At 42.8% G+C, this 24799-nt stretch overlaps 3 protein-coding genes across 4 annotated transcripts in view; 2 read left to right on the top strand and 1 right to left on the bottom strand.

Moving 5' to 3' along the window:
* Nucleotides 1-17730, top strand: part of lrmp (lymphoid-restricted membrane protein) — a gene marked incomplete at its 5' end in the record, with an annotated part of 29099 nt that extends 11369 nt beyond the window's left edge. The window contains 23 exons of the mRNA XM_079183684.1: nt 123-234; nt 1168-1411; nt 2752-2798; nt 5633-5732; nt 6268-6439; nt 7027-7114; nt 9281-9327; nt 9511-9599; nt 9736-9929; nt 10654-10738; nt 10893-10947; nt 11054-11081; nt 11589-11729; nt 12081-12215; nt 12348-12495; nt 12901-12941; nt 13036-13104; nt 13359-13417; nt 13700-13798; nt 14863-14991; nt 15841-15867; nt 16433-16587; nt 16762-17730. Coding sequence (XP_079039810.1) covers nt 123-234; nt 1168-1411; nt 2752-2798; nt 5633-5732; nt 6268-6439; nt 7027-7114; nt 9281-9327; nt 9511-9599; nt 9736-9929; nt 10654-10738; nt 10893-10947; nt 11054-11081; nt 11589-11729; nt 12081-12215; nt 12348-12495; nt 12901-12941; nt 13036-13104; nt 13359-13417; nt 13700-13798; nt 14863-14991; nt 15841-15867; nt 16433-16587; nt 16762-16904 — 2407 coding nt within the window. The 3' untranslated portion in view covers nt 16905-17730. The remainder of the gene's footprint in view (nt 1-122; nt 235-1167; nt 1412-2751; nt 2799-5632; nt 5733-6267; nt 6440-7026; nt 7115-9280; nt 9328-9510; nt 9600-9735; nt 9930-10653; nt 10739-10892; nt 10948-11053; nt 11082-11588; nt 11730-12080; nt 12216-12347; nt 12496-12900; nt 12942-13035; nt 13105-13358; nt 13418-13699; nt 13799-14862; nt 14992-15840; nt 15868-16432; nt 16588-16761) is intronic.
* A 105-nt stretch (nt 17731-17835) lies between these two features.
* dnai7 (dynein axonemal intermediate chain 7) lies at nt 17836-23548 on the bottom strand (the record flags this gene model as incomplete). Its single annotated transcript, XM_079183683.1, has 16 exons — nt 17836-18111; nt 18219-18332; nt 19077-19235; nt 19338-19552; nt 19645-19804; nt 19894-20063; nt 20270-20360; nt 20433-20586; nt 20693-20851; nt 20997-21100; nt 21231-21365; nt 21946-22083; nt 22331-22435; nt 22523-22611; nt 22841-22913; nt 23486-23548. 16 exons carry the CDS (start codon nt 23546-23548, stop codon nt 17836-17838), a joined length of 2205 nt encoding a protein of 734 aa, XP_079039809.1.
* Nucleotides 23549-23587: 39 nt separating this feature from the next.
* lyrm5a (LYR motif containing 5a) lies at nt 23588-24769 on the top strand. 2 transcript variants are annotated; one of them, XM_079183526.1, is made up of 3 exons: nt 23588-23699; nt 23977-24049; nt 24165-24769. In XM_079183526.1, the coding sequence occupies exons 2-3, from the start codon at nt 24005-24007 to the stop codon at nt 24375-24377; spliced, it is 258 nt and encodes an 85-aa protein (XP_079039652.1). In that variant the 5' UTR covers nt 23588-23699; nt 23977-24004; the 3' UTR covers nt 24378-24769. The 2 variants fall into 2 exon arrangements, with proteins under 2 accessions (XP_079039652.1, XP_079039651.1); XM_079183525.1 differs by having other exon boundaries at nt 23625-23699; nt 23977-24769.
* The last annotated feature ends 30 nt before the right edge of the window (nt 24770-24799 follow it).

Raw genomic sequence — 24799 nt, 5'->3', positions numbered from 1 at the left:
GTGTTTTTCTAGCTCTCTGGAACATTAAGAGAGCTTTTACTTTCTTCCATATTTTCTTTTGAAAAAATGAACAATCCCTCAGCTGTTTTTAGTTAACAGGATCTTTGTATTGGTACACGCAGGGTGCAGGAGCAGGAGAACCAGAAGCGGCAGCTGTGTGAGGAGCTGGAGCAGCTGAAGACACCTCAGGACAGCAGAGAGGCCTCATGCCAGACACCTGCACCCGAGGAAGAGGTCAGAGAGGAGGAGGAGGGGCGGGCTAGATCATGGGGCTTCTATCTATTGACCTATATTTAATACAAAGCAGCAGCCCCTTGCTTTCACTATTCTCAGAAGAAATATTTTAATCTTAACCTGTAGTCACTATACATTGTACATACATAGGTAAGAAAGTTTTACCTACACTGTTTGAATATTCACTGGCAGGAGGGGTCATAATGGGTTTGGAATTTATTCACATCTAATCATTTACATGTGTTTTTGTATTTATTAACATTGGATATTGGAGTGTATGCTTGGAGAGCAGTGACGGCTCATACTGCATTCAGACAGATGGAGTATCTGCTGGAGGAGAGTCGAGTCCGAGTTGGCGGCTGAAGAGGACATGTGTACCCACACACGCGCACAATTTAGATGTGACCACACACCTACGCACTGCTCCTCGCACAAAATGCACCGACACGCTTCAACATTTCCATTACAGCACCGGTGTTTTTACTGCAAAACACAATGAGTTTGCTGCTGAGGTAGAGGGATCTGCATACAGTAACCAAGTTGTGCTTTGAAAAATAAAATACAGCTCTTACTTTGAGGTAATCTACACAGTATAGCCCTGATTCAGGGAAGAACAGATGCAATTACATTTCCCCTGGATTTATTAATCAACAAAAGTAAATTCAATTATTTTTTCTTTACTGTGATCTTTGCAGAAACACTTGTAAGTGTGGCCAGTACTTTTTCTCAAGGGTGTCTGTTGGAAGATTTAGAATTTTTCTTTTGCATTAGTTCTCTTTTCAGCTGTCACTGCTGACCTCCAGCCTCATCCCCTCCAGTTGGATTTTGCCACAGTGGAATTCGTTACAATCAGGCTTTGCCAGTTTCTTGTGCATCTCACCATTGCACTCTTTTTATTGAGACCTCGTCTTTCCCTTTCTTTTCTTTTGTTAGCCTGGAGAAGACTTGGACTGGGATGAGGAGTTTGCCCTTCAAGACTTCCTGAAGAACGAGTTGGCAGAGAGGAATGGCAAAGAACAGGGCGGGCCAACAGAAAGAGGTGAAGACGAGGACGTGGAGGAAAAGTGGACGGTGGTGGACACAGCTGGAGTGGGAGAAGTTAGGGGCACGTCCACCCCTCTGTCTGCCCTCTCTGGGGAGGCCCAGCCGGGGCATGGTGCAACAGGAGGAGGTCAAGGTGAGTGGGAACACGAAGGTGGACATAATGACCACCAGCCAACAGTTTTAAATGATAAGCAACTATTCTATTATTGAATAATATGAATTGACATAAAATCTTCAAACGCTGTCTCAGGAAAAGTTGGGAACTGAGCATTCTTCCTTGAGCGTTTTTAAAATCCGGTATACACCAGAATTATCCCCTGGAACTTCATAAAGCCCAAGCCAAAATGGGCTAAATATAGTTTAATATTTTTGTAACCCCATTCTGACCCCTACTCACCCTGTTCCTACTTCTGGATCCAACTCAGTAGAATTAAGCTAGCCTAATGCCACAAGAATGTGAACTAATACATCCCGCTTCTTCTTAGCATGACAGTATTGAGACCATACTTGTGTGTGAGTACCACAATTTTATCCACATGTATATAGCTCTAGATTAGGTATGCCTAAACTAAACATCAACTCAAACCACAGCTAATGTTTGCCATAAATATACACATTATTGGTATTGATTACTGTAAGCAGCAATATTTTAGTAATTCTCTCTTAGATCCTCATTGTGAAGCCAAACAGCAGTTTTTAGTCTCAGACCAACTAGTTAAACATTAAGCTGTGACTTGAAATTCAGCTGGTGCACCAGTTTTCAGGTTTCACTGACTTACAAAGTACTTCACAGGATAAACGCTATAGGTGAAAACAGCTTACAGACTCCATTATTGTCTTTGGGTGTTGATTTGTGTGTGAGTGTGAGAGAGTGTGTGTGTGGATTATCCCCCTGTAATCCATGGGAGTCACAAGGCACTCAGCCACCCTTGAAGCACCAGTACTGTACACACACTCATTCACTGTAAGGATACACACACTCTGAGGCCCTTGGCAGTAGACCCCTGCCTTCTATGGTTGTTGTGGCCCTGGTTTTATAAAGGTTGTGGGTGCGCGTGTCTACACAGTATGTGAAAGCCTCTCTTCCTCAAGGCCCTTGTATGGCCAGGTGTACGACCGGTCTGAGGCCACGAAGTGAGCTCAGTAATCCCCCATTCCTCTGCCTGCATGAGCGGCTGGCAGGCAGAGAGAGAGAAAACGAGAATGTGAATGTGGTCATTAATGCCACCTTAGCCATGCATGATATTTTAACCTCTCTGCCCCTCCCTGAACTCGATGCCTTGCATATAAAGCGGTCTGACCTTTTATGGTAAAAGGTGGGGTTGCTTTTGGATGGCTATTGACCCCTGTAGATAATGTGGACAAGGGTTTGGGTTTTTAATGAACAGCTTGTGTGTAGTTTTTTGTGTTTTTTTTTTCATTTTAACTGTTTTTTTATATTTAATCTTTCCCTTTCTCTCTTATCTGATACAGAGCCTGCAGCCAGCACAGAGCCGGAGGTGAACTGTCAATCTTTGCAGGTAAATTGAATTGTGACTTTTCCTGTCACTGGGATTATATGTATATATGTGTGTTGTGCAAGATGCTAACTATGTTTGAGATTGTGCCTGGATGTGGCCTTTTTGTTTATTATCCTTTAACCCCTTAATATTTTACTAAATGTGTCCTTAAAATTTCACAAATTTGCTGACCATTGTCTTAAAGTGGTTCAGCAATTAATTACTAAAATCTTTTACGTGCATGATATTTAATAGTATTTTATATCCCTTAAAACATTAACTAGAAAACTTCAGAAAACCTCATTTCTTTCAATTGCTGCAAGCAGCATATATCAGAATAAATGTAAAGTTCATCTTGAACATCAAAGGCCTCATTTCCAGTGGGATGTTGCTAGCTGTAGTTTTATATCTGTGTAAATGTTTCAAGGAAATAATTACTTTAATAATATAGCTACACTGAATGTAACTTCCAGCCATCTTTCACTCTGTAAACCACATGCCCAAATTCATTTGTGATGGCTCACATGTGATCATATGAGGATAACCCCAGTTTGACCTCATGGAAACCAATGTGGCTTTAGTGTAGTGACTTCAGGTCTATGTAAAAATCCCCTTAAGCATTAGGATCCTTTTCATTTCAGCAGTTTGGTGTCACCTTCATATTGCAAATTAAACAAAAGCATCAAAAGAAGTTGCTGCTGTTCATTGAAAAACATCATTATACATCACAAAGCTTTGTGCATTATCTTAAATGGGCTGAAATATCCTCATTGCCTTTTGGGGGGGAAACTTGGTTTGACAAGCGAAATTTAATTTTGAGAATCAAGGATTTCAGCAAATAAGAGAAGGACACTTAATGCAATGCACAGTTTCAAAAGACTTTGTTGGATTAATAATAGCTGGGCTGTAGTGTAAAAAAGTGAAATGAATTGCAGAGGACGAGACGTCTTCCAAGCCACAGCACTGTTGAGGTTACAGTCGAGGACAAGTGACTGACTGAGTTTGCTGGTTTGAATTCACACCCGCTCAGAAAATGTGGGTCGTTTCTATCTGCACCCTGAACAGCTACCACTAGGGTGCTCTTGAGCAAGACATTGAATCTCGGCATACACGGAGGCCAACAATAGATTGCTGCTGTTGTAATTGGCAGCTGCCAGGTGTGTGACAGGTACGCAACTGTGTGTCAGCAGGAAGCATGGCCGTACCAAGGCTCAGCTTACATTGGCCTAATAGATGAAAGATAAAAGCGTTGCTGTTTCTGGGAAATATGGTGTAAATTTACACTTCCTTAATAGTGATTTCGACGTGAGTAGGAAGTTATGATTAACAACCTCAAGGGGGATTAGAGCGATCGTTTTATTCATTTCATTACTATATCAAAACTAGCTTGAAACTTTCCGTCGGTGGGTCTAGTCTGCCTTGTGTTTTTGCCACATATATGGTAATGCAAACATAAATAAATCTGTTAATCTGAAGCAGCATCAGGTGGAAACAAAGACATCCTGATCAACTCGTGGTTGTTTTGGTTGAAGTGCTCACATCAGGGGAGCTGTACACATCAGCCCTTGACCAGTTTTTGCTGAGTTAAGCTTTTTTAATTATGTAATCTAATGGATATTTGAGGTGAGACAGAAGAGCAAAGGCAACATTAGGGTTTCATGTTTAGACTGACCTTGACTTGACCCTCCAACCATATACTCAGAAGTCTGCTGTTGCTCAACCGATAGCGGCCACAACTTCAGGAGTGTCTACTCTATAACATATCAAGAAAAAGAAAAGCATCATTTGCATATGTATTTTTCCCCAAACAATTGAAATTGTGGATAACAGTGTTTGTTAGCTTTCTGATATGTGTGTCTTTAGGCGGTGTGGGGGTCCAATATGGGGTCAACTCTGAGGGCCCCCGTCTCCTGAATGGTTGGTTCTGATTCTGGTGAATCAAACCTCGTTCTAACACTCTCTCATATAGATGAACATGTAGGGGAAAAAAGTTCAAATCGAAAGGGGTGAGGCCAGAAAGTGAATGATGGGAATGTCCTTGAACAGTCCCTGACACTGTCGTGTGTTACACACATCTGAAGTATTAAGTTGATATATTTATCACTGTATACAGGTGTTGTTTTCTCTTCCTGTCTCTTATTCCACAATCTAATCTTCTGCACTCTCTATCTCTTTCTTCTCCTCTCTCTGCCATTTGCCTACCAAATAGCTCTTCACATATCATCCTTTACAGCCTCTGCTCACAGGCAGCAGTCTTCTTGCTTTAGCTGAAGCCCTCCCCTTCCTTATATAGACTGACCGTGAAATGTTCAGGTCACACTGGGGTAAAAGGGAAATTACTTGCTGTTATTGGCAAAAGAAGAGATTATGCTCCCTCCGGCATTTACAGAAAACTTTATTCCAAATAATAAGACGTGTTATACACTAAACTTCACATTACGAAGCTGTGATCTCAATGTCTTTTCACACTTCATGATTTTGGATGTTATGCATTCTACTCACTTGCAGTCCGCAATGCCTAATTAATTTTATCCCTGCAAGGTTTTTAAAACTAATTTCAAGACTCCATCGTTGCTGCAGTCAGAAGAATTCAAAAGCAACCATCACTTTCGTACTGACGTTAATTGGGGGTCTTTCCAACAGTCCATCACTGATGGAACAGATGCTTTGTGCTGTCTGTCAGCCGTTTAGATTTGTTGGCTCCTTATGCAATGTCTTCTCATCTGACAAAGATTTGTTTCTATTGACCGATTGTTTGCCGGCTGTTTGGTACATGGTTAATGTTTGTTGCTTATTTGATCTTTGCACCCCTTTCCTTTTCTGAATATTTATCGTGTGTGTGTGTGTGTGTTTAGCAGGCGGCAGCAATGCCATTGAGCACCCACTCACAAGCTGTCAGCATTAGACACCCAGAGGCGGATGCGCTCCCTGATCTGCTCCACTCAGAGAACAACGGTAAGACCGCCGCCTCTCTCTCTATGTGGCTCACACACTATCTTTCTGTTTTAACTTTGTCCTCCCCCAACTGTCAGCTAGTCGCTTTACTGCGTGCATTTACAACTTAACCAAAGAGTGAGTCATTTCCTGACTCGCTTGGTACGTTTGCTGTTTGTTTAGAGGAAAGAATACTTCACTAAATCTTGCAAGATAAAGGTCAAACTCTAATATATACCACAGTATGAGCATCGTTTTTATTTGTTTAGTCTTTTTGGTAAAACACCTTGACTGCTTTGTGAAATCATGTACTTAGCGACTGCGTTACTGCAACACACATTTTATTAACTGGATATGTCAGTTATTGATCCTTTGTTTACTTATTACTGATCATTTTACTTTCCATATGAACTACATGGAGAAAAAGTTGTAAATTAATTTCCCACAAAATATAATGAAAATGTGCATGCAGGTCACACTGAGCTGTAATACTGGAGTGCTTTGACCACCGTATTAATACTTTACACTGACTTTTCTCTTGTCTCCACAAATGCAGAAGCTCTAGAGACTGCAGAGTCTCCCTCCTGTGGTCAAACCCAAAATCTGAGCAACTCATCTGAACAGGACCAAACGGTCACACTTAGTAACACCCCTCCCACAGCAGCCCAGATGGTTCCTCCCAGCAGCACATCCCCTGGACGAGATGCAACTATTACCCAGACTGAGAGGTGAATGATTGTGTATCAAACACAGTATTTATTTATTTCTTCTTGCCTTTCTTTATATGAAAATTCTAAATTCCCATCTCTTCATCATACCTAAACAGGACCTTTATCTACAGACACTGTTCAGTTGGTGCTTTTAGGATTGGCTAATCCCACCAGAGGCACAAAACAGAAGTTTCCATAGTCAAGAAATTGACTTTACCACAGAGCCTCAACCCACATCCTGACTTACTTTCAAAGCAGTATAAACTATCCCTCCCTGCTAGATTTGAAGTTTATAGGTGTTAGCCACAATACTCTCACAGTTTACTTCACCATTTTCAAGTTTCGTCATTTTCATATGACTTGGTCCACATTTGTTAGTCAAATGGTTTCCTCGCTGTGGGAGGAGTGTGCAGGCTAATTAGTATTTCAGCAGCGATGCTTTGCATAGGCACAGTCCACCTATAAAGAGACGAAAGCTGTTCCTCAATCTCTCTCTCACCATTTCTCAGTTTACCAGTTGTGTCTCATCACATTGTGTATCTAATTTACGAATCCGGAATGAGAAAATATAGTGCTTGACCTTTTGACCTTTCACCTGTGGTCAGTACCCAACCGACCAGTGAGGACCACTGTGGAGAAGAAGAGGGAGAGCGCAAGGCGGACTCGAGCACAGGAGCCATGAGTCGTACTAAGGTTAGTAGCAGAGGGGGAAGTGTTTTAATGCATAAGGGAATACAACTTCCTCCATTCTCTTAAGCACCAGCTCCCCCTTCCTCTTTTTCACCCTCTCTCTGCCACATTATATGTGTTCTAGCTGAGTGACTGTAGGCGTGTTTTCAAGTGAGGAGGCTTTCTGTAGGCAGGGCGAGGGCTGCTTGAGAGGGAGTCCTCGCCCTGGGAAAGGAAAGATGTCAAATTATGGGAAAGTTTAAGGAGAATCAAGCGGCCATCAGTCACTGCTCAAGCCATTGACTCAAGGAGGGTGGGCTCTATCTGGCAACAGAGGAAGCAGGGAAGCAACGTATGAAAGTACTAAATGCTTAATATGGCTTACTCAAGGCTTACTAAGGTGTCAATGTTGAAGTGCTTTGATGAATCATTTTTTTATTAAGTTTTGTTGATTTTAAATCTCTTTTAAAATTGAAAGAGGTCATCTGAATTTAAAACATTTTGCACATTTTAAGTTGTGATTTAGTTTGATTAACAATCATATCAGGTTAGAATGATATTAAACGGTTAACATTTGAGAAGCTGAAACAACAAATGTTTGGTGTTAAATTATTCATTTATTATCAAAATTGCTGAACGCAACTAAACGCAAAATTTTTGTGCCCATCGACGGACCAAATGTGATTACAACCATATTGTATGAAAGCAGAAGAATTCGTCAAATAGATGAGTGATGTTCCAAAGCTCATTAGCAAAGCCTGGACACAGCAGGTCATCACTGTATCCTCTGTATGTCTGGACCAATTAGTGTTTTACAATGGATTGCTTTGATGTGTGGGCTATACAATACGATCGCTTCATGGAAATCATGCCCAACCTCAGATGGGCTTGCAGTGTTTTCATGTTGGAGCCGAGGCTCGCTTGTGTTGTGATGCTGTTTCACCACAGTCTGGTTTGCATCCTGCTGAGAGATTGATCAGCTCGGTTTATTTGGTCTCCTATCTGCTGGTGGCATGCTGGACCGCCTCCCTGCTGAGAGAGAGCCTGAGGCAGCCAAGAAAGGCCGGCTTGGACTCTGTGGGGGTGTTCAGTACGTCAATAAAATGCAGTTTCACTCTCACAGAAGCATGATCAAGAAAGGTTTTCTGCCAAATCAAGGCTGTTTTCTTTATTTCTGGTTTTAGTCGACCAAGAGACGGAGTTGAGTTTCTTATAAAGCAATCATTTGGATATATTCAAATATCCATTACCCGATTTTACTTGTAAATGGAAGATATTTTCATAGGACGTCTCCCCATAGTTATGTTGGTGGTAGGAAGTATCATCTCACTGTTAATATTTTATATTAATAGTGATGAAAATGATAGCATAATTGAATAAAATTCAATAATTTGTTATGTTGTGCTAATACTAAACAAATCTGACAAATGTACTATTTCTAGAGACAATAAATGACATCATTAAATCATGACTGATGCCACCTTACATGTTGTCCTAGGACATTAATGTGCAACAATGAAAATAAAAGTTGTTATGGACTATCACTTTATTATCTAGCAAAGAATAACGATATTTTGGAGGATTGGATGGTTTAAACTTTTTGAATATAGCTATAGGCAGGACATTAGGCAGTTATGATGCTGCAAAGAGGCAACAGAGGAGCAGCCGGTGTTGTTTTGCTTCAGTTTCTTTGGATGTAAAAGGAGATTAAAGTCTCCTCAGATTTTGCAGTGACATGGTAAGGCAGCTCTCTCCTATTTTGAGCTGTGTCAAGCGGATATTATGCATAATCATTACACAATATCCCGTTGCATTGCTCCGAGTGCTCACCTTGCTCCATTGTGCACGTGTGCGTTCACACATGATTGTGTATGCACGCAGTCCGCCTCCACTACTTAGCACTGTGCCAGTGTTAACGTGCTCTGTGAGCAACCCTCTCAGCCACACACACTCACAGAGCTGCAGGGCTCTCCACGAAGCAACACATTATATAAGGAATCAGTCCAATCTTTCTCTTCGACACACTGTAGAGCGTAGATAGCATTTCACTGCCATGGGACAGGTACACTACATGAATGTACGCACGTCCTTTTTAATCATTGACCATTTCTTGTAATGTGGGGCAGAAAAAAATGCACTCCGAGGCCACCTGTGTTTTTCTCACCCCCTCCCTCCTTTTGTCCATCTCAGAGCCAGAGCCGGGACCAGTCGGCAGACCGATCAGCAGCGGAGGACAGGTGAGCGATTCACTCAACTGTTGGCTCAGGAAACCTTTTGAACTCATAGGGTTCTCTCCACTGCGTCACTATCCAACAGCGGCAATTACTTATTTTGTTGATTTCTGCTAAGGGAGAGCTTTGGAGAACTGTTTTTGCAAGTGCTATAGTATTGCGTAAAGGTGCTTTGTATGCGTGTTCCAGCACGTCTCTGCTACCTGTGTTGGTTGAAGAGGAGGAGAGTGTGCAGGACAGTGCAGCTGAGGTGCCAACAGTAGCCGCCAGCATGGAAGGTAGGAAGAAAAACTCAAATCTGTGTGTATGAAGGAGATGAGGAGAGCATTTGATATTTCTAAGCCGCCTGTGTGTTTACGCCTTCTTACATCTCCGTGTAACTTTGACCACCCACACAACAACTCTTCCTTCCAGGGACAGACCGGCTCACCAGCAGCGGAGCGACCACCTTCTCTGACAGCAGCCCTAATCAGTCAGGATCGTCTGTCACACATGCCAGCCAATCGGGCAGCGGCTTAGGCAGCGTGACCTCTGACCCCAGCCAATCGGAGGATAGTGCAGCCAAAAAGGACTCCCTCCCCCTATGTGGCAAAAATAAGAGGGAACTGGTAAGACCTGCTCTTCTCCTACTTTCTTCTCAACTGACTTTTTTTATTTCTATTTAAGGCAGCAGTAAAACCTTATAGCAAATTTAGCTTTTTGTTTCTATCACAATAATCATTCCATCTACTTTCTACTATCAAGGTTCAGAGCAGGTGGTATATAATACAAACATTAACTTATAAAAGTAAAGAGAGCAATGCGTATGCATTAAAAGATGTAAAAGTTGGTTTTGGTTCAATTTTATATTTACCTCATAATGCAACATTATTGTATTTTTTTATATATACATTTTTTTTAAGCACTTTTTAATTCTATTCCTATTCTAAGCTTAGCTCAAGACGAGCTCAGAGTAGATTGAATGGAGCTGGTATTATCAAGATTCTGTTTCCTTGTCAGTGATGAGGTTGGCTTCATTCAGCGTGACATTTTGACCTGAAGAGAAATGCTGTCTTTCCAGCTATGTGAGTGAGTAAGTGTGTATAAAAGACAGAGGAAGGGAGAGTACATAGTTTCATTTTGGCTCCACTCAGGATCCGATCACTCACAATCAATATCCAACTACACTTGAATCTTCACATTTCACCTTTCTTATGTAAAACTGTTGAGGGAGAGGCGAGAGTAGGGAGGGAGGGAGTTAGTGTAGGGAGCAATATGGATGTTGAGGACAATGTGAGCATGGAGGGATCAGAGTTAAAGAGAGAGGCAGTAAAGTTTGTCTCGACCCTGCAGGAGCTGTCTCGCAGCATGGAGGGCATCGAGGAGCCCAAGGTCCAGGAGGACCAAAGTGAGACCAGCATGGCTACAGAGAAGGAATGTATGTGTAATATATTTGTTTTACACTATTGTATGATCTATATTTTATATATATATAATATTTATTACCTGTCTTTTGCTACCTAAATGGTGATTGCACCATTTGATCAGGGATTTGTTGTCCCATACACCTGCTTATCATTTCCCTTTTGTAGCTGAGGCGTCCAAGACCTCGGACACCAGCGGCAGCTCCAAAGAAGACAAGAAGAGGTAAGGGAGCAAATGATCATAATAACACAACTTAACACTTAAATCCATAGCCATCCTTGTGTTTATGTAATAACATTTGTCTTCATTGTCATCTCTTTATCTGCAGCATGTCACCTAATGACAAGGAGATCGAGGTATGTATACCATTAGATCATGGAGCTGTATTCTATAATCAATAATGCAAGCAAATGCTGTTTTACAATTTTTTTTTTTATCCTTTTGTACTATAAACGGGGCACTTTTTGGGGCAGTATGTGTTATTTTAGAAGCCACATTTAAATCTGTATCAGCTGGTTCTCTGTATTCAAACTAAGAATTCAGACATTCAGACCAGAAAACAAGTTAAAATGTTTGGTATTTCTATCGATACACAAAGTTAGTTAACATTTTAGCAATTTTACACTTCTCTTTGAAACCCATACAATAAAAGTACACATATGAAATGAATATATCACTTTGTTAATGCGCTGATGGGTTTCTCTTGGTTTTCGAGAAGGAAGTGCAGGAGTTTCATGCTTTAGCTGGTGTAACCTTTCCGCCAGAACAATGATGCTCTCATTGATAGGGTAATCCTCTTATCGTAATCAAACAAGGAAATGTGCACAGTGAGTGCCAAAAGTGAACACCAAAAACTATTTCAGGCGGAGTTCCAGCGTCTGGCATTGGGCTTCAAGTGCGACATGTTCACGTTGGAGAAGAGACTCCGGCTGGAGGAGAGGTCCCGTGACCTGGCTGAGGAAAATGTCCGCAGGGAGGTGTCCAGCTGTCAGGGCTTACTGCAGGTCAGTCTGCATATGTATCTAACCTTCCTGCTTTCTGTGACTGGAGCACTTGCTTCATCACCCGTCAAAATAATTTTATTTTGTTTATTTACATTCTGTCTTTTTAGTGATTTTATTCTGCAGTAATTTTTGGCTGTTAAATCTTGCAGTCTTCATAGTATTGTAGAGGATAACTGATGTAATATCTTATTCTGCACCTTTCCTGCTGTATTGATACAAAATTTTGACAATTACCCTACATCAATAAGAGTCAATGAGAATCCTCCGTAAAGTTATTTCTCCTGACAGTTGGTCATGATTTTTTTTCTGTTGGTTCTTCATTGGTGTCTCCCGTCTGTTCTCTCCTCCCAGGCTCTGACCCCTCTGTGTGAGGACGACAACCAGTCCATGGAGATCATCCAGAGGCTCCAGAAGAACCTGGACATCCTCATCCAGTCCATGATCCGGGTGTCCAGTCGCTCTGAGATGCTAGGAGCGATTCACCAGGTGGGATAGTGTGTGTGTGTGTGTGTGTGTGTGTGTGTGTGTGTGTGTTTGTGTTGTCAACAATTTGTTTCCACTGTTGTTCTGTCTGGTGATGTTGATTCTGATGATTTAATGGAGCCTTGTGAATGTCAGGAGAGTCGTATTGGTAAGGCTGTGGAGGTGATGATCCAGCATGTGGAGAACCTGAGGAGGCTGTACACCAAGGAGCACGCTGAGCTGCTGGAGCTGAGAGAGGCTCTCATGCAGAATGAGAGGTCGTTTGGTTCACAAACTGAAAGAGGTGGGAATGGTAATGTTCCATACTATCGAGGTGCATTACATTTTTTGACTGAAGTTACCCGTTGGCTACTATTTTGTTCTGACTTTCAGTATCTTAAATTCAGTAGAAAATCCTTAATATTTGGCAACTATTAGCACATCCATTACCACAGTTCTCATCTAGAACTAGAAAAGTTAAATGTCACGGTTGTGGCAATGGCAGGAAGACTCTTGAGACGCATTATCATTTAAAATGTATAGATTTGTTTATGCATATTTTAAACACTGGCTCAATATAGTGACATACCTATATCCTCTAACTCTACTGTATACGTGTGTGTGTGTATATACAATTGAGGCATATGGATGCTCAGTGATGGCCCACACACACCACATATATGACAACTAAACCGTTTCTTCTTTCCAGATGACTTCCGTGGCAAGAAGCAGACCACACAGTACTACAAGGTCAGCTGCAGTTAGGTTACATATGATCTCAACAGTAATGTTAATGTGTGTTTATGAAGTAATTTGTCTTTTTTCCTTTCCTCACCTCCAGCAGTCATCAACCCGGCGGGTCAGCATAGCAGCAATCCCCCGCTCTGGGGGAGCCAACATGCACTTCGACATGGTGAGGACATATTTCTATCTAATAATTACTTTCTGTATTTAAGATACAATTCCCATTTTCTTAAGATTGCTTTCAATGCCCCCTACATGTGGTGCAGGTCAAAGCATGAACATATTCAGATTACAAAAAATATTAAGTGTCATACCACAAAAAAATGGAACCAGGTTTAAATGTTTGTTATGCTTCAGACTGTGCAAAGGAGCATTTTTGTCGAGATGAATCATGACTCGTATTGTTTGATCTCCCCACCACAGTCCAAAACACAAGACGGCTCAGAGGCTGAAGCGGAGAGGCTGACCAGGCGATCCCCATGGTAGGTATTTGAATACGTGTTCATGTGTAGATTAAATATGCCTGGATTGTCATATGTGGAGTGACGTTAAAAAAGTCTGTATGTGAAGGGGAGCGTGCACTTGAATTAAAAGGAATAGGACTGTTTAAATGACGCTACCTTTTTAAAAACACACCAGCGTTGTTGATGTGCAGGAAGCTACTGGCTGTCTTTATCAGGCTCACTGAAGCTTGTTGACTTGAGGGTTACCATGACGTGAGGGTTGTTGTTGTTGTGGCCTTATGTGATAACGATGGTTTCCAGGAATGTGGCGGGGAAGAGCACTGCGCGCCCCCCACTAAAGCGCTTTGTTAGCTCTGCGGCCTGGCTTGACGCTGAAGAGCCCTCTCTCATGATGAAGGGGTAAGACATGTCAAGAAGAAGGGTACCACGCTGGCTTTGTCGCACATATTTTTCAAAGTGGCCCCAGATGCATAAAGATGGCGGCTTTCTAGTGTGACATCATTGCGGTCAGTCCGACAGTGAAGAATACTTGAAGGATATTTCAGTCCATTTACTTTTGTTGTGGTCAAGTTTACATTTTTCCGAATCCCTTTGCGGTGGATGTTGTATGGAAATATTTTTCATAATTTTTAAAAGGCAAACTTCAGATGATCAAACAGGTTGGGATCAACTCATGTCCTTCCTAGCAATCAAGAAAACAGGCAAGTGTCAGATGATTGACCGAAAGCAGTGTAACATCATGCAGCACTAAAACAAAAGAAATTCAAGGCAATTGTATAACAAACCTTCAAATCTGTTAAAGAAAATATTTTCAATTGCAAATATGTAATTACAGTGACCGACTTGAGCAGTAATAGTGTTAAAGGGCGAAGCGTAGACTGCTGGAACAAACATGTTATCTTTTGAGACAAAGAAAGATCAGTGATGCTATCAACTCACACGGCAGCCATCTTTCATGCATCTGGTCCCTCCTCGCATGGTGAAGCGTTTCTCAGAAGCAAACAACTTTTTTTGACATTTTCTGAATCAAGCTCATTTTTTATGTAAAATGTTAAACAGTGGACTTTTTAATTATTTTTTTTATTGGCATAATCTAGCTTTCAAATGTCTGGACGAGGAGAGAGGATTGTATTTGATTAGCTGAGCCAAAATTGAAGCTTAGAAGATACAAAGCACTTTTAAAGCTCTCCAAACATCTGAAAGGTTGTGAAATTGCTTTGTGGGTTTTGATATAATATTGGAGCATGGAAGTTGAATCGCTGGGCATGAGTTCTTTCATTGCAGGGATCTCTAAAATATCTCTGTGTACAGCAGGACAGTGAATATTTGTTGGCTGCATATGCATGAAATGTGCATGTGTGCATGTGCACATACAGAATCGGTGTGGCCATGCAGCCATGCTTGTATTTGAATGTGCAACTGAACAGTGTGTTTGTGAATGCCTGACCCACGCGTGCCCACAGGACGGCCTACGACAACACCGACTGCCAGTCGGAGGACGAGCCGAAGGAGGAGCCGGTGGCAGAGAGGAGGAGGTCCAGTCTCAGTGAGCTGGGCAGCAAACTCACCTCCCTCATATTGCCCCTCAAGACGTTAGTCCAACCAAATACCCACCACTAGCTTACTGCAGCACCACTTTCTGCCAGAGGCTAGCTGCATAGTGGAAGAGTTCATCATGTCGCTGTATCGAGGTTCCAGTAGCTGCAAACTGAATCTATCGGGGATCATCTGTAATATAATAGATATTCATACACACACATTCATATTTTCTGTCAAAGTTGGTCTCTGGTGCTATTGTGGTGATCACCACTCCTGCTAACTTTTTTTTTTTTTTTTAACAAAGTCACTGTTGCTTCACCTTTTTAATGCTCCAGAGCATTTTGAGACACCAACATATCAAACTAATATTTTTCTGTAATAGCAAATATAGCATTATATATGAAATGATTACGTATTTGTTACAAAAAGAAACAAAGAAAAAAAAACGTGAGTATATGGAACCTCCTCAGTGATGAATCTCTTTCATGCTATGGGTCTGTGCTGGACTAGCTTCTTTTCTCCAGGGGCTCAGCGGCTTTTAATCATGTTAACGGAGCGTTGTTTCTGAAAGGGCCAGGAATGAACGATTTCCTGCGGTCTTGAGATCTGTGTATGTCAGTGAGACACAGGGTTTTAGAAGCTTCATCATTTGTGTTTCATGCATGGATCTCAAGTTCTGATTTGCAGTGTGCGGCTAACAAGGCATCTAACCGACAACTAACTCCTTTACCCTGCTTCGTCTTCTGTCATTTACTAACATGATCAGCCACCTTAACACTTTCATGTGCAAACTCTTACACTTGGACTATTATCTATTTTTTTTTGTTGGGGCAACTTGTTTTGTGCAACTGGATCATGTTCTGAACTGTCCTTTCCTCTTTTCCTCCCTCCACATTGCTCAGGAGTCAGGATGAGCTGTTTGTAATGCTGTAAGTGTGTAGAGAGGAGAGTCCAGAGTGGAAGTGTCTGTCTAAAAATCCAATAAATGCATGCGAAAGGCCTCTATTTGTCAAATATGAGTGCCAATCAAAGGCCACTTACAGCCTTGCGGTGACTCTCTTAAAGGCTGTAAAGTGACTTGAAGCAGCACTTGTACTGTTGACGGACCGCAGGCCAAACTTGCCGGCTGCCTTTGCCATTCGATGCTCAAATCCACCTCCATGCCAACCGCTCTTAATTGCGCTGCTGACTGCTTTCTCATTATGCAGATGATGTGATGGGTTTGACACTGTTCTGAGACGGGTGGTAAAATGCATTTCATTGAAGCCAACTTGCTGCAGCTAATTCATCGCCTGCCATCCATTGGTTACCACAATTGATTGTTTTTGCTAAAAAAGGGTTCTGTGCTGACTTATTCCCTTCCTTTGAGTCATTTTTGGTAACTTATTCTGTCTTTTGCTTTATCTTGGACCATTTTTCTTTTTTTAATTCTCCCTTGCCTCATTTTCTATCCATCACGTGGTAACATTTTATTCTTTCATTGCCCACCTCCAGCCCGAGCCCCTCCTCCGGCCCTACGTACACAGACCCAGGCATGGCCCAGTCTCTGACCCACAGCCTGACCTCTTCCCGGGCGGCTGCAGCTGCAGCAGTAGCCAGAGGTGGCAGGGGTCTCTGGATTTGGTTGGCGATGGTGGTGGTGCTAGCAGGTACACCATTTAAACAATTTAATCTACGTTCTACATGTTCCAAACATCATGACACAGCTGGTCTTACTCCGTTTTAATGCAGGAGCTGCTGTCTATAGACATTTTCCCAATACAGCGTGAGGGATAGTTGCGTCTCATTCTGTGTACTGGTAAATATTCATGGTTCACCTGCAGGTCTCCTGGCACTGCTGGCCAGCCTGGTGATGCAGCCAGCGGTCGATGCAGCCCCTGTGGGGACCGGGGACTCCTGGATGACCATCCAGCAGCTTCTGTGGCCCTACGCGGGGCTCCGGCATAACGGACAGCCCCCCGTGTAGTCCCCCCCCAAACCACCAGGGTGGATGGTGTTACCGCCCATCAGCCCTCTGCAGAGATGATCCGAGCACTGGGGTGGTGATGATGAAAGTACAGTGTACCACTTCTGAGCGGAGGCTGTTGGGATGTTTACTGGTGCCTGAAGATTCCTAAAACAAGACTTGCATTGACGGCACAGGCCAGGCCTCGGGGGATAGTTAACCCTTTGAAGGATTTTATGCATCACATCACGTTTGCTAAATTAGTCTTTATATGCGTGTGTGTATGCGTTTGTCTGTGTGTTAAGAGAAGAAGCAGTTACGAGTGGTGGCAACCAATATCCTTTTAAAAGCTGCTCAACGTCCTCAACACATTATGAAGCAGGCTTGATCATCATAGCTGGTACAACGTTGACCAATCATGTCACAACGTCATCAGAATGAAGGCCATCATGGACCATGGCTCCAATTGTGCCACATGACTTTTTAAATACATTTCATGCACTTGAGGAAACGGGAGGGGACTGCCAGCCTTTTTAATGTCATTTTGCAGAGAATATTTTATAACTTAAGTCTATGAACACTGGTAATTAAACTTTCATTCTAAGTGTTTTAAAAATGTTGAAATCTATATTTATGCGTTTGTTAGCTTTGAGTGGGGATTTGTGAATATCTTTTTATTTTTGTTAAGTTATAATTCTACATTGTTAGTCTTAACACCAAAGGTTTTTTTTTATTTTCCACTTTTAAGCTCTTGCTGTGGTTGTCACCGTGTTCAACTTAATACTCTTTTTGTATGTTCCAAAGAAGATGCGTGGGACTTTGCACAAATAAAGTAGCCTATTCTACAATAGAAGATGTGTGTTCTTATGTGCATCACAACGTACATTTCAAATTCAGGTGTTTAACGTATCTTTAATTTGTCGATTTTAACCCCAAGTTAATTTCACACAGGTTATGAATACATCAGGGGTCTGGTGCCACACAGCAGGTGCTGTACAGTATCCACAAACAGATAAGTGGACACTCTGGTCCTGGCTATGCCTTCGGTGCTCATGTTGTCCTGGAGCATGTGGATGAAGGTGGAGTGAAACTCACTTCCCGGATAATGCTCTGGAGAGAAAGCCTCACTCGTCTCTGTGATTTCCAGCTGCTGACTCCTCTGAGCACCGAGCAGGTAGAGACTCCACGAGCCTTTAGGCACCGGGGCAGGGCTGTGGTGCTCACACACCTGGCAGAGGAGAAGGAAGAAATACAATCAGGCCGTTCCACGTATGGGGGGGGGGGGGGGGAGAATGCTAAATGAAATCAGCTGTAGCTATGTGTGAGCGAGAATACCTGCATGACTAGATGCGCCGCGCCACATTCGGCATTCCACTTGCTCCATGAGAAAGCACAGGCAGAGGCGAAGAGGGCCATCTGTTCGTAGGCAGCATGTTCTGTAAGTGGGTCCTGAGGAGAGAAACCACACGGCATATTTATAGCACTGTAGAAAATGTTGGACTGTGACCTCGTGATATGCAAATAAGTATCATTAAAGGTCAATCAAAGTCGGTCACTCATTCGGTAGAATGGTCCCTCTGTTTTACATAATTTGTGGTGAGTAGGTTGTTTACAATTACATGATGTGGTTGGTCCAGGCAGACCCCTGTTCATCTACTTCATAGTGTTTGCGTCTCCATTTTTCTATGTTCTTATCTAATCTTTTAAATGTGTGTAACAATCCAGACATGTTACCGCCCACCTCTGCTAAAGAATATCTTCTCAAAATTCTGATTTGTTCAATTATTTTTGAAAGTGTCTAAACGCTTTCAGCGTTTAGACACAGTTTTTTTGGTTTTGAGAGAAATTCCAACAACCATTGGAAGGTTTTCCATGAAATCTGCTGCAGACATTCACGTCCTCCAAAGTATGAATTATGTTTCATTTAGCGCCATGATCAGGCCAGAATTATAATTTGTCCAATAATCAACAAACTAATCGACCTCAGTCTACCAAATGTTAGCATACTAACAAACTAAAATAAGCTGGTGAACATGGTAAACATTACACCCTTTAGCACAGATAACATCATCTCCCACTTCCTATCACTTTGACACTGACATGTGGATACATGCCAGACACTGTGCTGCAACCTGGCCCAAATCCAGCGTCGTCTTCTTCCATTCTGAAAACAAACGAGTAAAATATGCAGACCTTGCCGCAGGTGCTGACGTATTTGTCCGTGTGCTCGTTCACAAAGATGTTGATCCCTGCGTTGAGCATGGCCCTCTGCAGGACGGGGCCGCTCATCCACTTCCCTATGAGGTGAGAGAGACCCCTCTCTCGCTCCGACTGCAGCATACACTGATTAGCCTGTTCGTCAAATAAGGCACAAACGCAAATATACAACAGTCAAGCCGGATCTCGTGAGTTATTCCTCTGGCATGTACTTGCGGTGCTTTCCACTCTCTTTACCTGGATCGTGATGCTGAGGTCGATGAGGGCCCCGTTGATGGTGAAAAGAGCAGAGTCTTGGCCCAGTGGCCTGAGCTCCCAGCTCTGGAAGGGAAAGTTTGCATAAGTATCCTGCATCAGCACAAAGGCGTGGAAGGAGGTCATCTTGAGGGAGATTGTGGCCTCCGCCTCCTCGTAAGACACGTCTGTGATACCGTCCATCCTCCACTGCTTCCCTGGATGAAAAAAACCCCTGTTACATTACTGGTTTGTTTTAGTTTTTTTACACCTTTCTGTGCCGGAGAGAGTGTCAGATAGCATATCCTACCTGCAGCATCCCAGCGAGCCACTTGGGGAGTTTCCAAGAAGACGACCGAGTCGGGCAGCGTCACAGACACGCCGACGGGAGGGCAGGTGAGAGCTTCGTTTTCATCCAAGTTAGACTTCTCAGTGGGGTAGGGGAACACCTGTAGCCCATTGTTCAACACCTGGAAAATCATGGGTACGGAGAGTGTTGTGTGAGGTTCCCATTAGCTGGTCAGGCCTGGTGTAAGCAGCAAACACTGAAACCCTTTACCTGTCTCATTTCCCAGCCATTGCCCTGGCGGGCTTGTGGCGGGAGGTGAAACGCGTCATAGTAGAAGACCCCACCCAGAGGTGTGTACTGCATTAAGTCCACCACCTGGACACGCTCACCGCTGTCCATCATTGTCGGTTGCACTCGGGGAGAAGTCAATACCCCCTCAGCTGACGGGAGGAAAAAAAAAGGGACCTATTTTCACAACAATTATTGCTGTAGACGCATCTTAATCTACATTAGAAAACATGAATGACTTGGCTGTTGTATGGCGTTAGTCCATGTATCAAAAGACCTGTCAATCATTTTGACTGACGGCAGTTTTACATCCAGTGTGGTTACATTTGGAGGGTCATGGAGTGTCGTGGCGTCTTACCGTCGAGTGCCTCCATCTGTGTCTGTATCTGGCTCCCTTGGCTTTCCACAGACTGCAGGCTGCTTCTCCTTGACTGTAGACTGGTTGTACTCTGTGAGAAACAAACAAAACTAGAACACAAACATCCCATTGAATTTAATAACCCAGGCCAGGAACTTCTTACCTCACTCCCATCAAACCCTTGGATGGACTGCACCTCCGCCTCCGAGCTCTGGGTCTCGCTGTCTTCCTTCGCCTCCCCCTCATCTTCTGTCTCCCCCTGCTTGGGCTCATCTATGTCTGCTGGATCCTCCTCGTCGCCTGCAAGAGACCTGGGACTAAACATGAGGAAAGACATAAACACAGTGCAAAGAGATCACGGTACTACCAGCGTTATTATTCATAGTTGTATTAGCGGTGGGAAGAGCACTACCAGATAGGTACCTGTGGCTGGGTGTGTGTATGGTCGGGTGGGCCATCCTGGCCAGCGGGGACAGGTGGTCATGGCGCGTGTGGAGGATCCGCACAGCGACGTCGCTCACAGCCAGCTGTTTGGGAAGCTTAAAGCCCAGGCCCGCCTCTTCAAAGTTTAAACCTTTAAACCTGAATGAACCAGATAGAAAGAACGAGAATCCCAGATACTTGAATGTTGCAAATATATACATTTATGACCTAAAAAAAGACAAACCTCCCTCTTTCTTTTATAGTCACATTTAACCCAGATAATCTATTTGTTTCCTCCACAAACCTTGGGTTCTTCTTGAGGTTGGCCCAGAGACAGAGTGTCATGTTGTCATCTTTGACCACAGTCTGCATGTTGCCCGTCTCCATGTCGATGTCCGCACTGGCCTCCTATGACCAGGGAGGCAACACAACACAAAGAAACGGGGATGGCTCCAAAAAGCCATCTCACAAAGATCACGCCTTGGCCCTCACAAAATACTAGGAAGCAATTTCACAGGTGAAACTATGATCGGCGTACCTTGAGGATCTCCTCGGTGGTGAGGAGGTGTTTAGAGTGGATTAGCTCCAGCAACTGTGTGAGACACTCCTGGTACTTCTGGCCCTCTTGTGGATCAGTAACGTCTCTGAGCAGACCCTCCAGCTCCTCGAACAGCTGTAAGGAGCAACATTAATGTATTTCTTACATGAGCTGGTTGTAGGCATGAGGCACAACGGTAGTGGTGGTGTTAATTGCGGTGGTCCTGGATACTGTAGCTCAGTAGGTAGATCATATCAGTAATATTTTGACGTTTTATAGGCCATTTGTCTTTATATATCACTTTGGATACAAATGGTGAGTTGAATAATTTCAAAGGAGGCTGATTCTGATTTATTAATAGAATAAATTGAGCAATGTAGAGAAACGATAGTGTTAATTAAATCAAAATAGAAGACTGCTTTCATAAGATTCAGCTAACAAAATATGCTTTTCCCTGCCTTTAATTTGTCTCCCTGTCTCTCATTTTCATATATTAATGTTACAAATAATAATATATTATTATTAATATTATTAATAATAATACACATCATTACAATAACTATTATTATAATAAATCTAAATTAAATTGAAGTAAGCTAATTTTGCTTGGCAAGCTGTAACCATCAAATATTTGGTGTTTATATTTGATTTAGTCGATTTAGTCTTCACTGACTAATCAACTAAGTGCATGTCATCTACCCCTGTACATCCAGACCTGTAGAGCGATGTTACATTGCTGGATCACGGGTGCGATGTTAACCTCTGGGTCATCTCTCCATAAGCTGATATACGTGTTAACATCCTTCTGTACTGCTGGGTCCGGGATCCCGCTACACTGCGTGTATCTCTCCCACTGGACACAAGCAACATCATGTGTGTTAATATCGGCCAGAAATGATGTTTCTGAGAACTTTTTTTTCATTTTTTAATCAGTCTGGATAGGGACAAAAAGAGAATATGTTGTTATTTTTGTATCAACATTGTGTATTGATCACCAATGCTCAAGAAAAACTACGGAAGCCCTGAGAGACAAGATGTGTCACATGAAAGGATTCATTTGGCAGATGTTCTCTCCTTTTCACACAGACAGGAACACAAACCTGGGCTTTCTCCACAGCATCGGTTGTCCATTTGATTACTGCGGTATGATTGTTCTCCAGCAGATGGCGGAGTTCGTTCAGCTCGTCTTCTCTGCGCTCTCCGTCCTGTCAGGAAAAGACACCCATGACAGCAAAGCATGCAGCAACGCATTATGCCCTGCTACTCTATATATCACCACAGGGACATCTTACCTTTAACTCAAGCCTTTCTAGCTCCTTCTCCTTTCTCTCTCTCTCCAATTTGTCCCGCTCTTCTTTCTCAGCTTGCAGCCGTGCTTCCTCTATAATGCAGAAGAAGCACATGTAAAGTGTACACGACACGTCAACACACATCCTAAAACTGCAGGAATCTCTTTTATTCCTTAAACAGGTGCTTACGGAAGTTCAAAACGGGTTCTCAGACAGACTACTTTGCATCAGTGTCCTGCAGGGTTAACCACCTGTACTGCAGAGATCCCGTCACCTCCTTTTGTTCCAGTTTAGATGGAAAGAAACAAACATCTGGATTACCTTCCTCTCGCAGCCTCCTCTCCTCCTCCTCCTTCCGCCGCTTCGCCTTCTGTGCCTTGGTCAGTTTACGAATCTTTGATGACAACCAGCAAAAGAAAAAAAACAATTACAAATCAGTGTTTATCAAGGATGTCTCACTACTACGTGTTGGAAAAAAGGTACGTTACTGAGGAGACGCGTGGTATAAACACAGTGACCAAGTGTGCTGGTGGCGCTTACTAAGCTGTACTCTATGCCTGGCTGCATACATCTACACTACACTACCTATAGCCTATATGGTAATCAGAGTAATGTACATCTAGAATCCTAAATGTGCTGACTGACATTTGCTCATACCTTCTTTTTTTTCTTGGGTGGCTCACAGGAGAACACATAGAGAGAAAGTTAAAGAAGGGTTTTTAAACGTGAACTCAAGACACAGGGGAAAGACATTGGTGAGAAAATGAAGAAAAAAAGCATCAACATGAAGGGTTGTTCCTGCTAACGCTAACTTTAAAAGTTAACAGGTTGTCTTCAGTCTTACTTTCGAGTTTATTTGAACAACACAATATTATTGTTAAACCCTTCGGTTCAAACCATTGTAATATGAGAAGGTTTAATACCAAACAGGAGTCCTTTTATTCGAAAAAAACAGTGAAAACTCACCATCCCGATTGCTGAAAATAAAAGGCTCCACAGCGTCCTGTAACCATAGAGACGCATACGCATGCGTTGTTATCTGTTTCTATTTGCGTCAAACCGAAACGACTTACGGCTGTATAGCTGAGCCGTCCACTATAGTCCCAGGAAGGACAAAGAAGAGAAGACGCCCCTTTACTAACGTACGGTTTGAGTAAATCCACCCAACAGAAGAACACAGGTACATATGAATGCACTGTTTAATACGGTTATTCCTATATTAGCCTTTGATGAATGTAGCATGTGTTAAATGTTCAATAACAAGTTAGCTGCACGTTAGCTAGCTGACTCCAGGGTGGCATGTTGAGGGGTCGCAAATGTTATCTTTAGGATTCAGGGAGATTGTGGTTAATTCTACTGTATGACAATTCTCTCACGCCCCCCAAATGTTTCTGTCTCTGCCGTCATGGTCGTCTCAGTTAACGCGAACAGTTTCTCTTTCATATTCTCGTCTACAGAGGTGAGTAAGGCCATCTCCTTTCTGGCATGGACAACACTTTAAGGGGTCAGGTTATGAGGCTTTACAAAACGGTGAGTGAATTAGTCAATGAAGCACGTACACGTACACACACACACACACGGGGTTGCGGTTGTACTGTCCCGTTCTATGCGTTTAATGAGTTTCTCTTCCTCCAAAAAAAAAAAGCTGCTGTATCTTGGCCGCGAGTACCCGCAGGGAGCCGCTTACTTCAGAGGGCGCCTGAAGTCCGCCTTCATGAAGAACAAAGACGTGACGGACCCCGAGAAGATCCAGAAGCTGGTGGATCGTGGCGACTTCGTCATCAAGGAACTAGAGGCTCTGTACTTCCTCAGGAAGTATCGCGCCATGAAGAAGAGGTATTACGATCCAGAGAAGTAATTACACGCCGGAAGGTACACAGTCAGCGGTTCTTATAACTCGGGAAATGAAGGCAGGAACAGTTTCCCCTTTATAGAAGAAACTAAGTCTGCCTCACAAGGATCCGTCCGTAGGAAGTGCCAGAAAGTGATGCTAATGAAGGTGTTACATAATGTGCTTTGTATTTTTTTTATACCAAACTTAGAGGCCAGTGTTTTTAAATCACGAATACTGTATATATGTTAATATATCAGATACCCCTCCAAAACATTTCCACATGTCGGAAGCCTACGGATCAGACTGACTGAACTGTATTGTGCAATGTATTTTCAGTGTATATATTTGTAATTACACGTTCAAACGTCTTGAGTGGATGTACATGACTATGTATCAATGCACATCGGATAGCAGACAAGCAGTGTTTTAAAACAGTGATGCCTTGT

The sequence above is a fragment of the Pholis gunnellus genome (assembly GCF_910591455.1).
Source record: "Pholis gunnellus genome assembly, chromosome: 22".
In the NCBI taxonomy this organism is placed as follows: Eukaryota; Metazoa; Chordata; class Actinopteri; order Perciformes; family Pholidae; genus Pholis; species Pholis gunnellus.
The sequence above is the reverse complement of the archived record's forward strand: the minus strand, read 5'-3'. Positions and strand labels throughout refer to the sequence as shown.

What these genes read in the sequence shown, in the direction of transcription:
- lyrm5a (XM_079183525.1), top strand. Translation starts at nt 24,066, where the DNA reads ATGAAGCACGTACACGTACACACACACACACACGGGGTTGCGGTTGTA.